The 15,067-nt window shown below is 43.4% G+C and overlaps 1 protein-coding gene across 9 annotated transcripts in view; it reads left to right on the plus strand.

Annotated features, from left to right (window-relative positions):
* LOC126531958 (uncharacterized) overlaps positions 1 to 15,067 on the plus strand; it is a 206,992-nt gene that overhangs the window by 78,048 nt on the left and 113,877 nt on the right. For all 9 annotated transcript variants that reach the window (XM_072288186.1, XM_072288187.1, XM_072288191.1 and 6 more), the window contains 5 exons: positions 4,116 to 4,232; positions 6,374 to 6,451; positions 6,527 to 6,636; positions 12,081 to 12,210; positions 13,203 to 13,415. In XM_072288186.1, the coding sequence (XP_072144287.1) occupies positions 4,116 to 4,232; positions 6,374 to 6,451; positions 6,527 to 6,636; positions 12,081 to 12,210; positions 13,203 to 13,415 (648 nt within the window). The remainder of the gene's footprint in view (positions 1 to 4,115; positions 4,233 to 6,373; positions 6,452 to 6,526; positions 6,637 to 12,080; positions 12,211 to 13,202; positions 13,416 to 15,067) is intronic.

Raw genomic sequence — 15,067 nt, forward strand, 5'->3', positions numbered from 1 at the left:
AACAAGGTGGTTCCAGTTGAGGCTTGTGGGAATGAAAGAACTAAAAGGCAGGTTAGTGCGACAAGCGGCATGTCAACCTTGAACCAATGATCGCTTCCTGAAGAGATGTACATTGCTGGTAACAAAAGAGTTGCTTAAATTAGGATTTCAATGATAGGTTTTATGAAACAGACAGATGTGAGGTCTTGCAACGCAGTGACTGGTTAGGCAAATTAATATTATAATTAAGTAAAGTGACACTTGCTGTGCACGAGTAGTTAACAAAATGTGCTGCACAATTCTGAATAGCTGCGAACCGACATGAGTATCCGAAATGAAAGATGAATATTCAAACTTGGGCCTAAACATTTTATAAAGCGAAAGTTCCAAGTTGATGGTAGCTTGAATAAGAGTACAATTAACAATACAGTTAAAACTCAATCTAACGAAACCAGATTTTACGAAATTCCGGATCTAACGAAATTTCCATCCCCCGACAAGTACCAATAAGGTTCAGTGTTGTCATCAGTCGGAAAGAATGAAACTAGCTTGCATTAAACCCGATTTAACGAAGCTTTTCCAGAAATAAATGAGTAAGAAAAGTTAAGAGTTCTTTCTAATTTTGACGCAGATAGGTTTTTCTTTGAGCGTGCGGTCTAATGCTATTGCTTTAAAACATCTAGGCACCCTAGTCACGGCCCTAGCTTTATTTTGACGAGGCTGTACGCTGCGCCCATGCCCGAAACAACGTACTCAACAGTCACTAGCGTTCTTACATACCAAATGACGCTAGGGGTAGCGGTAGTTGGGTCGCCCTCGCAGACTTCTTACGTGCGCAAACCTGAGTTAACGTCAAATACAATGCCGTGCTACCTTTTGGGTGTTGCTACATTACAATTTTAGATTTAGAAGGACGGAAAAGTCCCCTACTCGATATTCCTAATTACCCGATTTAACGAAATAACTTGAGTGTGGTCATCACTTTGTTAAATCGAGTTGCAGCTGTACTAGTTGTGTGTTCAACATAAGTTTTCCAGGAAAGGTTCCGAGAAATATAAATGCCAGGGTATGTGTTGGGGGAATGCAAAAAAAAAAAAAAAAAAAGGTACACGGTGTGTTGTGAGTACAGCGACTAAGTCTCATTGCCTTACATTTATTGAGTTCCATGACCCAAGCCTGTCGCCATGCATATATATATTACTTAGGTCCAATTGAAGTGTAGAGTGGTCAGTAGTTAACATTTCACGATAAATAACGCAATCATCTGCAAACAGTTTTATGGAAGAACAAATGTTGTTAGGCAAGTAATTAATGTAGTATAAGAAAGAGCAAGGGGTCCTATAACTGACCCTTGCAATACTCCAGATATTATAGTAAATAGGACAAGGAGGAGAGTTATGCTTGTTGTTTCGAATGGCGTGTGCCCAGACAAGAAGCATTCTATCCATTTTAGTACTGTAGGGCCAACATTAAGCGTGTATAGGTTAAAGAGATGTAATTTATGGCATACCGAATCGAATGCTTTCGCAGAATTCATAAAAATGCAATCTATGATGGAGGAACAATCAAGAACGCTACATAATTTGTAAGTGAAATACAAAAGCTGTGTCCCGCAGCAGTAATTTATTGTAAACCTCTGCTGTGGTGTGGTGAATAATGTTTGTTTCTCAAGCTGTTAAGAGGTGACAACAAATGATATGCTCCATCAGTTTGCAAAGCATATTAGTCGGTGAAATGGGTCTATAGTTCTCCGAGTAATGTTTACTACAAGTCTCATGCAATCTTCCACTTGTCTGGGAGTACATCATGTTCTTGGGACTGCGAAAAAGGCATAGGAAGTAAGATGGATCAGTATGTCTTAGTATCTTTTAGAAACTTTGGGTTTGTACTGGCTGTGCCAGGGGAAGAAAGTTTAATGTTACAGATTAGGTGGTGTATCCCAGTAGATTCTGTAGACCAGAATTACCAGTACTTGTAGGTAGCCGCCATGATTTGGTTTTGATGATGGTGAGGGGACTGCAGAAGCAGCACAGGTGAGAGCGGGCCACAGCGTATTTGCTGTTCATCGGTAGCCTGTGGTGGCTAGTACCAAAAGCTCTGGCGCTTTCTTTTTCTGCTCTCTTGTAGTCTCTGAATGCTGGTAATTGGGTCCTCTTTAATGCGGTCACATTTGAAATCAGAAAAATAAACCAAGGAAATCGTTCAGCGAGAGCACCTTGTGGTGTCATCTGCTTCAATGAAGCTGCTGTGCCGTCTGCTTCGCTGCACTTGCAAAGTCGTGCATTTGGCCGAGCTTTTTTTCTGCAAGATTTGCGCAGCTGTTTTTTAGCGTTCGAGGCACTGTATGAAAGATAAGAGACGACATCTAGTACAGTACAGTTTGTTTTTCTAAAGACAAGTATCATATTTGTGTTGCGTGCTACCATTGTACATTGTGCTTCATTTTTATCCAGCTTTGTCATCTCGATCACAGTGTGATACTAGCATACCGCAATCAGTATGAGTACAGTAAAGGTTATTTTCCATGTTTGCGAAGCTGCACGCAGTGGCAGGAGAAGCTCTAGCTCCTACGTCTTTGCGTAAGACTCTGGCACGAAGCAGGTATGAGCAGCATTCACTTCACACTGACATTGGACACACTCAGCAACAGAACCAATAAGTGGGCCACTGCATTGTGCACAAGATAGAAGCATTAAATTCTTGAACGCGTGTGCTCATAGTTACTGGTGCTTTATTATTTTCTCCCTCTCACTCAATAGAGAACATACAATAATTTGCATATTCATGTACGACATCACTGAAGGGGGGCTAGCTCTCTTGGGAATGGCTCGGCATGCTTCTCGTGTGGCTGAAAAACAATCATTGTGTGAGTTTCATTTTGTGAGAAAGCATGTGCACACAAATGCTTTCTGCTTACCTTTCTTTTGTATCCAGAATGCGGTTTGTGTGTAGGTGTATGGGAAAGCCCTCCATGGGCTTTCCTTTCAGAAAGTGAATCGCGCAGACACAAAATAAACACACTGAAAGGTCTTAAGACTTTCCTGTCCGCGGAAAAATGGGCAGTTTTTGGGTAGTCTAGTAAGCAATTTTTTTACTGCTACAGCAAATGCTTGATATTAGAATGTATGGTATCAATTTGTAGAAGGAATGTGATTTTTAATGGTATTATTTTCAAGCAGACATTTATTAACAACTCGTTGAAAAAGATTACTTAATGAAAAAAAAAAATGAGAAAACGGCAAAAAAATCGATGATGTGCTTCTTGTTGGTTCTGTGTTTCATCAAGGTTTCAGTGTGTGCTGCCATATTCCACATTCCATTATTCGACCAAGATTCAGATTGGCGTGCTCCAAACTGCTTCAAAATGAAATTTTGTCTGCTCCAAATTGCTCCAAGATGCTGCTCTGCGCTGTTCCAAAAATGCAATTTTTTCTGCTCCAGACTGCTCCATAACATAACTTACTCCAAAAATTGCTCCAAGATGACTTTGGGTAGTCCCACCCCTGTACATTGTTGTGAAGAGAGTATACCGCGGGGCACTTTTCTTTCTTCTTGCGAATGTTGCGAGTTCGTCGGTGTGCGGGAATGACCGCGACGGCTCCTCGGGCATGTGCTTTCCCGCCCGGCAGACGGCGCCATACCTGACAGTCACTTCGCGCACATGTGGTGCACCGTTCTCACGCTCACCTGTATCAGGGGGCAGAAATCGATTGTGCGTGTGGAGTGTTTTCGCAACCATTTTTGGCCTCTTAAACTCTGGCCCTCATTGGATCTGGCTGGCCAGCCTGATTGGTCAGAGTAAGCCATTGGTGAAGTGGCGCCGTGTGCTGCCGTCTCCTTGCTCTCTTCAAAACTACTGAGACCTTTCCTTAAATGAGTTTCTACGGCATTCAAGGGACCCGCGGACCGGCGGGAAGTGCAGGCTTCTCCAGCTAAGCCAGGGCCAAGCACTTGCTTCAAGCTTAATAGTGCCTATAGTGATTCTTACGCATTGGTAAAGCCATAAAATTTGTTCCAGTCTGTGTTATATTCTGGCTTCACTAAACTGGCGCCTTGGCCACAGGTTGGGGTCAATTCCAGCAAACGTTGCTAATAGCCCTGTGTCTATGGGCACTTGTCAATTTTGCAACTTGCAGATGCCACCTGTTAGTGACAAGCAGACCAAGGACATTTTAAAAAAATCGTGTGATGACCTTATAAATGGCCTGTATAAGGTAGCATTGCAAGGTTTCAAGACAGTGCTGGCTCAAAAGGTGAGTTGTTAAGCTTTGCTTTTGCTGCGCTTCTTTAAATTTTGGTTGGTGATTATGTTGAAAGTAATAGAAGCCTTTTTAGCCAACCATTGCTAACTGAGGCTCTGTGATCAGATGGAACTTGGATTGTGATTCGGCATGGCCAAACAAGTCTGCCAGCTTTCTTTTTGCCTAAGTCGTCAAACGAAGCTGCTCACAATGATATTCCTGAAAATGTGGCAGCTTAGCATTGTGGTTTTGAAGTGAAGTCCACTGCAGGGCAGGTTTATATTTTATCTGTCATAATATACAAGCATCTGTTACTTATATGCTGTTTGGTAAAGTTGACTAGAAAAGAGTCTCGCAGGAAAGCTGGCGTTAGAATTATGAAAAGGGTTCTAACACGTGTGGAAGCTTCCCTTCATTACTGCAGAAAGTTGGCTGTGACTGTATTGCTAACACAGATAAAACACAGAACAAGTACTAAAGGGAAGATTTCTTTGCCAACTCTCTCGGAGCTTCCTGACCATGGCTTCTGGGTGCTTTGTTGCTGAATAACTCATACTAAAAGAGAAAAAGAAAGGATGGATAGGTGGGCTAGTTGGTAACGCATATTAATAAAAACTTAGAGCGCTAAAAACATGAAAGACGTAGGAAAAGAAACACTCACCTCACACGCTGACTCACTGCTGATGTTTAATGCACGTATGGAAAAATACATATATAGAAAATGGACACTTTGGGCTGTCAAGATGAGGTATAAAAACAGCATGCATCTAAGGCACGTGTGAGAATCAATTAATAAAATTGGATTCTTTATCATGTAGTAATAAGGATGGTTGGCTTACGCACAGTGCGGCATTTTTGGTGATATAATAGGCTTCCGAGATTTCTTGTGTGGTTTGGTTAGGGTGACAAAACAAAATAACTGTGTTTTCGAAGATAGGTTTACACAGGCATGATTTAAAATGTAAGGCGAGATGAGAGGATGGCGCACCATTTAACTAATTTCTGTGTCCTCTTAGGCATATGTTGACACATCTGCCTGTTTGGCCAACGTGCATATGACCACAGCTTAGGGGAATTCTGTATACTACTCTTGAGACACAATGGGCCCTTCTATGCACAATGGAGCAAATGCGACTAAGCCTGTGTGGTGCAGAAAATGCCACCCAAATGCCATAATGCTTTGCAAAACAAAAGAAGTCACAGTATTGCCCAAAAGGTGAAACATCAATTGCGATAGCAAACACACTATACGAAGTAAAGGTAGTAGTTTTATCGCCCTTAATGATCTTTAAAAATATTTACTAACTAAATTAACAAGCGTGGTGTCACACGAGCCCAGGCAAACATGAACAAATCTCACTCGATGACCGCGGACACTAGCTAGCTGTCAAAGCGATGGAGCGAGGAAGAGCAGCAGCAGCAGCGAGCACATGACCTTCGTGCTCCTTCTCACTTCAAAGCGAACTAAGCTGTGAAAACACAGCACATGTGAATTGCTACCAGCCCTTGGCACACTTAGACTGTGCCCATAGTAAATCACATTAAGGTGGGGCCCGCGTGACTGCGCTCAGTCTAGCCATATGCAGCGGCCCCTCCCCTGGTGCCTTGCGCGCAATGGAAGACTGCACGCTTACTCCCAGCTTTCCTCCCTTGCAAGCATGAGATCAAGCTACCCTCCTAGGCTCACCCTCGCACGCTTTCACTTCCCTCACAGCATACGCTGTGGGGAAACAAAGTTATTGCCTTGGACAAAGTTATTAACAAGGTTATTGCACTTAGACTTTATACAGAGCATCATGGCAACGACAACAGAAATGTGCCTGGAGTGTCAAATAAATATTGCATTACATGCCCAATGGTGGCATCAAACGTCGGTTCCCCGGCACAGCAGTTAAGTGCTGTTAGGCCACAGTCGCAGGTATACTTTTATCGGGCGAGCGCCAGCAAGCTCCGAGATGACTGCCACGTGTGTCACATTGCAGAGCGCAGATGTAGGGAGTTCGGTTTCCTTTATGCCAAAGAGGCAGGCATGAAATGGCCAAATTTATAGCATTTGATTAAGTGTTTCATGAAAGCTTCGCTTCAGATAGATTCCAAGATGTGTGTTGGATCTGCATAATTTTTTAATCTGTTCATGGTTTGTCTTTCTTCAGCAAAATCTCACCGAGCTGGACGTGGTACTTGTGGAATACGCAGCCGGACATGCATTGCTTGGAATGGGAGCCCTGGAGGTAGAGATTGCACCAAGCTGTATTGTCTAGCAGGCCGCTGTGGCCCTCACACTCATTCTTGCTTTTGCTCTGTAGGATTTGAAAAACTCGGTCGAATATTTTCTCGGCATCATCAACAATCACAAGGACATTGTGTTTCCTCTGGCGTACTATGGTGTCACAAAGGCCCTGGTCAAAATGAACAGGTGAGGGTTTCTTTCCAACATGGGCGAGCTTGCTCAAATTGCATCGTACTAGATAGCATTATATCTACCATGTTAGCTCGGAGCACGAGGTCGCTGGTTTGGTTGCCAGCTGCAGTGGCTGCATACAGATCTGGGCTCAGTGCAGAAACATTTGTGTACCATGCTATGTTGCACGTTAAGTGGGCACATAAAGAAAATGCCAAGTTAGTTTAGAGTGATAAAGTATTGTTCCGAAACTGTTATTTTTGTTATTTTCATAATAATAGGTTTATTGTTACTAGTGAAAATTATGGTTATATTTATTTTGCTAATTTTGTGCAGAAACCCCCCGTGCTTGTTATAACCTTGTTATAACAAAGTCGCATCTAACACAAAAATAGCTTTGTTATGTCCAATATTGTCATAAATATACATCTGTTGCACTATAATAGCAGTGAGATATTTTTTTTTTACTTATTTATACGAGTGTTCGTTATATCGAGGTTCGATTGTATGTCATCGTGGGGCCACAAATTCCAAAGTACTACACTTGAACTTTGTTATAACAAAATTGAAGGGAGAGCCGAAATTACTTCGTTATATCCGTTACGTTGTTATATCCATTATTGTCACTAACTGCAATATATGCCCAGTGGGGTGTACAGTTGTAAACATTGAAACAACAAGATGGCTTTGTGGCCTGCGAAACCGCCACACTGCCATGCATGCGATGAAATTTAAGTAAAAGAACGAAAAAGTCTTTGGCATGTGCAACACATGACTTAAAAGGCCCCTGAAACGGTTCGGTCAAACGTTGTAGAGGCGTAGGGTACAGCTAAAATGAATCATTCACACCACAATTTGTGTAAAGCATGGTGTAAAGTGTCTCAAATTAAGAGAGTTACGGACTATTAGAAGTTACCCTCCTCCATAGCCATGCATTTTCTCCTCAACTCGTTCGCCGAGTGATTGGGGCTAAGCTCCGCCTTCACTTGCTCTGCGTCGTGATGGCACGTCATGTCATCTACTTCCGTTTCTCCAGGAGCACGTGCGCGAAGCCTCTCCAACCTCTCTGCCAGCTGCTTGGCAGTCGACCCCAAGCGAGATCTATCGAAGCAGCGTGCGTTGAGAACATTCTGTCACAGCGCCGAACGTGTCTGGTATTTCGGTAACCACAGGCGAGCTGGGCATTTCAACGGAACGGTGGAGGAATAAACTAAACTGATGAAGGAACTTTAGCATAGACATACGTGAGCAGCCTGATCTGTCCACAAGGTCCAGCCACCTGGTGGGGCAGAGCTTAGCCAGCCAAACAAAGAGCTAATATTGCTCTAACCAAGTGCAAAACATTTTAAACATTTACAAAAAACAATGTGTTATCGATTGCCATCCTGTGAAATATTTACACCAGCGGCAAAGGAGAATACACTTCATTACTGCTACTGTGTTTGGTTGAGCACTGTGCCACCAGGTAGCTGCACCATGCAGACCATTCACGTTTGCGCTTCTGCTCATCCCGTGAAACGGCATGGTCAAATGGCCAGGCTCTGTCCCCTTGCGCTTGCGTTTACCAGAATACCGGACTCTCGAAACAATATTGTGGTAGTAATCCTCCAGTGTAAAGCGACGGCCGCAAACGTGCAAATCCTGGTGCCTATCAGATAACAACAGTCTGATGCACTGGAGCTATTCCACTCGTCTGCTGCCTTGCAGAGGGACGCGATGTCACAGCTTGACATATTGCCAGTCGCTACGTTTGCAGCCCACAAAGCAACAAAGGTGAATCATGGTGCTCGCAAAAAGACATACCGACTCTGACCACAGAGCTCTCTCAAAACTAAGCACATTATAACACAAGCAGACGACACTTGCTGTGTGCCGGAAGTGCTTAAGTGTACTGAGAAATTGTTCTTGTGCATTCTCTTTCTGTTACTTTCTTTTTATAGAAACAACTCGCATTCCAACTATTACGAACAACATTTGCTGGAAAAACTATCGATGACGCGTCTTGGGCAGCCAATTGGATAGCTTGCCCTACTGACGTCAATTAGGTAAATGACATCAAATGGGTAGGGGCAGCTGAAAATTCAGCCGAGCAGTGTTCTGCGATCGGCAGCGATGTACATTTTTAAAACCTTATAATAAATTACATGCCTTAAACGGAACACTTCGATGCGTCAATTAATGATCAGAAGGACCTACTCTAACTTAAACTCAATACGTTTGTAGAAAATCGTCAAAATCGTTTCAGGGTCCCTTTAACACCTGACGCAACAGCCTTTAGATAGCTGCCTTGTGTTCCATTGTGATGGCAGGGCATCTACCAACCGGGAAAACTGGGAATTCTCAGGGAATTTGAATAGTCTCGAAATACTCGGGGAATTTGTGCTCATCAGGGAAAATTAGCTGTAACTGTATTCAAAGGGAATGAAAGTCGTGTTAATGCTGGCTCCAGTAACAGAGGAATTGCAATGAATCGTCATTGATGCAGTGTCATCGGCACGAGGTATTGCCAGAGTAGTTAACGGCCGATTTTCCAGACACCCAATTTTTCGGACATGCCTGATAATTCACACAGCTCCATACAGTCAATGTATATTGCCCTGACTGCAGGTCTGAAATTGCATTAATCAAAGCCACCACCGCCACCATTTTGATTATCTCGCCGCCTCGAACTGGCACTCTCGCACGCAGATCTGCTGGCAGCCGTAGCCACCACAGTGGCAACGTTAGGCCTAGCTGCTTCTACGTTCGCTATTAAGCTTCTTGTTGTGCGGTGCTGTGTTTTTCATTGAAAGAATTCGCCGCTGTCAGCAATGGCACCAGCTCCACCTTTGTAATCCTCACGGTTGGCTTTGAAGCTCGCAGAGCACAGTGTGTTGCGCAATGCCAGTCTCCGAAAGTTAGCTTCGCCTCAGTACAATATTGTTAAGCGGCGAAGCATAACAAGCGTGGGAAGGGGCAACTGTCACGGGACACAGTATGTATTCCTTAATTATACACGCGTGCACCCCTGTCTCCTGCCACAGTATGAGCACCGATATGCCTAATAAGTGTACTGGCAGGCCTTAAGAGCTTTTCGGACGTGCCCGAGGCAATTTTAGCCTTTAAGGGCAGTTCAATACATGCACTCATTTTTTCGGACTGCCCGATTTTTCTGATGTTTTTGCGGCCCCTAGGGAGTCCGAAAAATCGAATGTTGACTGTACAACTGACCAAGAGGATGCTTCAAATGATCCATGGAGTGAACGCGTGGCAGAAGGAGGATGAGAACAAAAAGGACCGACGCATTGAGGAATTAACGGGAAAGGAAGCGTGCCGCCGCCTCTTTGAAGGAGCCTAAGCTCAAAAAACACAGTGTTGACTGACGCCCAGATGCAGGTGTCCCTCATTCAAACCAAAATAAACTCTTTAAAGCAGTGAAACCCAACACTGAGATGATGTGTACGGGCTGAGTATGTCAGGACATTTGACGTTGACTTTGCAGCTGCTGAGAGAGAATCTTAGTTGTGACAAAGGTCAGGCCTCATACCGATGAGCTTGCTATCAGTTGATAGAAATAGCTAATATTCAAAAATATTTACTTATGTATGCATCTTCTTTTCATTCGTATTTGAAATTGATTTTACCATTTTTTTTCGCTGTGTATTTTACTAACACCGTCCTTCTGTTTTCTTTTTAAACAAAATAGATATTACTTCTTACTATTCAAACTGGATTGTCATTTTTTGTTTCAACATGTTTACTAGAGAATGTCAGCATCAGGCAACATGGTGTCAGCCTGTCTGGAACGACAGTTTGCAGACACAGTGTGACTAGAAATTGTATAAATTTGTATTTGCTTGTTCCTAATTTGTTCTCTTTTGTTTGTATGCATTCTATTGCCTCTCTTCGGAAACAAATCTAGTTAGTTGTATCAATTGGCACGACAATTTCACTTCGTTCAAACAAGTTTCAAAATACATGGATCTCTATGAGAATTTCCAGTGGAATTTCATTTGCTTTCTTATATCCATTATTTTGTTATATCCTGTTTCGTTATAATGAGGTTCAAGTGTATTACGTATTAAGGCTGTCATAGCCCAGTAAAGCTTCTTGAAACTTGCCAACCCTAGTCTTGCCTGTCGTGGTTGCTTTGGGGCTTTAGCATTGCGCTGTTAAGTGTGAGGCCTTAGGATTATCAAATTGTGGGAGAGAGAGAGCGTGGGGGGGGTGGCAGGGGGGTGCACACCTCTTTTTAGTGCTGCCATGGCTGTCGGTGCAGTTGACTGCATATGCAGCCCGCCCACCCATTTTTAGATTTAACCTCCCACGTGTGCACATAGAGGTTATACTGAGATGGTGTGGCATCATGTGCGCTGTCTTCCCGCAATGCTTAGTAGTGAGGGGCTGCGTAATGCAGAATTTTGGAAACTCGTTGAGGCGAGAGGAAAACACATTTGCTCACCGCTGCCAGCGCATTTCGTGACGTCATCCCACTGTGGACGACTCCCTCAGCCGCTGGGATAGAGTGGACGTGACAGCGTGGCTATCGTTGCATTTGTACTGCCTATGTGACAGTCTCTTCGACTCCTCATAAAACTGTCATTCATCAGCAACTCTCAAATTCAACAAAATTAATTTTTTTCTCAGTCAAAATGTGTTTTTTCCGATAACCCAATTATTTGGAAAATTTTGCGGCCCTTCTCACGTAAGAAAATACCATTAGCGACTCTACCCTTTCCGTGTAAGAAAAATTTATTGACAACTCTACTTATTTGCATGATAAGTCGAATTTCAATTTCAAGCAGCTTTACCTTTTACACTACAACCTGTGATGTGTTCCTTGCAATGAGACCTCTTTCATGTGTCTACTGCATACAAATGATTCAGCAGCTTTTTTTTTTTTTCTTCTTTTTCTGCAACCTGCGATGTTGTTTCAGCAACCATTTATTTAGTGTTTAATGAAAGTTAGTCGTACAGCAGTCATTCTTTCTTTGAAACCTTGTTTGCAACTAGGCTATAAAATGGTTGAGAGGCTATTCATGCAGTTCTTTTAATGAGTGATTTTTTAAGACTGCTTCCTTTTCCCTGATAGCTGTACATTTTGCACTACTCACTGCACACGTGTGGTGCCTAGTTATATAGGAATTCCTGCTGTTAAAAAATGTGTCTGCATTTGGCTGTTTGATATTTGATTCTTACTATTTGTATTTAAAAAAAGTTTATATTCGTACAGCTCTAGCATGTACAGATGTATGTGCAAGCTCACACACTTGTGTGGACGATCTAATGGTCAAATTACTACATGCACTCTCACCTAAATGCGGCTAACCCTCTTAAACGTTTTGTTATTGTAAAGCCATGTCAAAGAGGTTGCAGAAAGCTATGCAGATACATAAGTGTTAGCTTTAAAATGAGTTAATGTTTTGCGCTGTGAAGCTCTTAATATACCATTAATAATGGCCGCTGCTCTCTGAATGCAGGTTCTCAGAGGCGCTGCCACACATTGAAAAATGTTTGAGTATCCTTCAAAAAGGTATACAGTTCAACGAGAACCTGCTATGGCCCGAGACGAAAACTAAGGTCGACAATGCGAAGAGGTCACAACTTCAGGTTTGTTGAAGTTCAGGTTAATATAAATGCAACGCTTTCATGCTGTCTTCTCCCCCCCCCCCCCCCTTTTTTTTTAAATCAATTTTTTTTAATCAATTTGTCTGCATAGAGACACGAGGAGGGGGGGGGGGGGGGGGGCTGAAGGTTTTCTCATGCATGATTTGAGCGCTCTGTAACAGGCACAATCAGCTGTCAAATGTACTAAAAAAAGGGCGTTAAATTGGATTTAGTTGGTGCCCTCACAGGATAAAAAAAAAGAACTGCATGAGAAACGAGATGGGGGAAAAGGAGAGGCGAATCGTATAGACTGCTAAAGGACTGTCATTGTATGATGATAACCCTACACTCTTAAAAAAGTTTGCACCCTGTGGGACTTATCTTGTCCTACAACAATAATCATAATCTCTCTTGCCCGCATTTTCTTTCTTTAACACTGCACGTTCGATACTTCCAGGTCACTATTGGCATACACGTTATCAGCGTGACGTAGCATTCTTGACAGGAAAGTAGCGAGTGCAGTTTTCAAAAAAGGAAACTCAAGCAAGCCTGATGACGATTCTTGTTTTGGGACAAGATAAGTCTCAAAGGGTGCAAACTTTTTTAAGAGTCTACTTAGCTGCAGGAAGTCATACGTGAGGCACACAGGACTTCAGCCTCAACAAGCAGCTTAGAGAGCATGCAAAGGCAAAGGGGGTAGATTGAAAGCAATCTGGCTCTACACGGCTGGTCATGTGGCTACCGCTCAGCATTCAATCAAGTTTGTATCTATGCTTGTGCACGGCAGTTATCAGACGCGGGTGATCATCTAAGCATCCACTATTCACAAGCATGGCCGCCTTGCCTGCATCTGTGTGCCATCCATCCAGTTACAAGTGTCGGCCAATAAATCGGGCTTGGTGAAGACAGTCCAGAATTCCGAATTATCTGGAATCACTCGGGAGTGCAGTCAGCCTGTCAGCTACTGAGACATTCGCCCGTGCTTCCATATGCAGAATGCGATGGAGGAGATGCAGGCTCTGTGCCGGGCACCGCCAAAGTGGGATGCCATGTGTTGCTACGAGGCGTGCCCGTTGCAGAAGGCCATTTACTATAGCGATCCCGACTTCAAGGGCTTCCAGCAGCTGCACTGCGCTTCCAAGTGCCTTATTCAGTACCACCCTGCCTGCTGGAGGGAGTATCGAGAGTCCTGCAACCTCAGCGAAAAGGTAGGTCTCCTATGACCTGTGCTTGGTGAAAGAGAAACTTGCTCTCCGTTTCATAGTTGGCAAGCAAAACACTACGGCTAGAGAGACTACTCGTACTGCTTGCATTCGTGTCCTAAGAAACAGCATGTCACATCTGAAAAAAAGAAAGTGTGAGTCATGAACCATATAAACCAGAATATATTGACCCCTTACCATGAAGTGAAAAAAAAAAAAAAAAAAAAAAAGAAAGCAAGGAAATTGCCAAAACACCTTTGTTGTCACATTGGTCCTTCAGCTTTGTAGCATATTCACTGCACTGTCACTGGTAGCGTGCACATGAAGCTCCTACACAATGCTCTGCTCCCTTCCACACTCTTCCCCTCTCTTGGCTGTGTGGCTGACTCGTGCTTCCGCCTTACAAGCTCAGCATTACCTAGCAGATTTCATTAGTGTAAAGCTGAAGGATTACACCAGCGAGACTCTGGACTGAGGGTTTCTCCGGCTGTGCCATTAGGCTAAGTAAAGTGTTTTTCTCTCTCTCCCCCACACAATGTTCGCAAGTGCATCCTCAATCTGGATGCGCACTGTATGACGCCCGCCAACCGTTTACCTTATTGTGTCTGCCAATATCTCGTGCTTTCTTCAGAAATGTCAAACTGACGCTGAGTGGCCATGTTGCCGTTGGCTTCAGCAAATTCTACAACCTTTATTATCATGAACACTGCTGAAAACTGCCTCTGCATGGTGCTACTCATCATTTGCCAGACAAAGTAAATATAAACACAAATCACACACAGGATAATCGGAGAAGACACAGTGAACAATAAAGAAATTGCCAGCAATTGCATTTGGATATGAGTACAGCTTTGGCTATGCGTTTGCCAACATGATTGCTGTAGGTTGCCAGGCGATGACTCACATTCTGCTGCAGACAGGTATATAAAATGAGGGGGGACTTTGGCCTGCTTTTTTCGAGATATCTCAACTTAATTCTGGATGTACATGCTAATTCGATGCAACGTTAAGTCTAGCGCCTATATGTCACTAAATATGACATATTATGCTGGAAGTGTCGCATATGTCAACATATTTGCCAATGGACAAGCAGGAGCAACACGTTTCTGGGACTAGCAGCTACGGCACACTGCTTGCATTTGCGACTAAAACGTAGTACCTCTTATAGTAAGCACGAGGGTGCTCGAATAGGTGCAGTTTGACGTAACCTTATGTCCACAAACTGCAGTTGTACTAAAGGGTTGCAGATTAGGAATGCTGAACTGCAAAACACGTGGAGTGGGAACTTCATGATTGCTCTACAGTATACTCCCATTAATTTGATCTCAGTTAATTCGAATGCACCGCAAAGTCCTGGTGACAAACAATACATTTCTTTGGACAGAAAACTTTAGTTCGAACACGAAAGCATGCCGCATGACTAATTTGACCACAACTGGTGTGCCCTTATGAGCACAGCAACCCAATAAATTAAGCAATGACACTACTGCTTCCCTGGGCGTCAATGATGATGTCAACAACCTGTCCTGCAAGGATAATGATGACTTGCACTGTGCTCTGGGGGATGTCTTTTTTTTTTTTGCATTTTGTGAGCGTCGACGGCAGTGTTGGGGATCTGTGGGTCACTGAGTGGGGACGACATGCATAGTTACTGCAAT

Source organism: Dermacentor andersoni, chromosome 5, assembly GCF_023375885.2.
Source record: "Dermacentor andersoni chromosome 5, qqDerAnde1_hic_scaffold, whole genome shotgun sequence".
NCBI classification, from domain to species: domain Eukaryota; kingdom Metazoa; phylum Arthropoda; class Arachnida; order Ixodida; family Ixodidae; genus Dermacentor; species Dermacentor andersoni.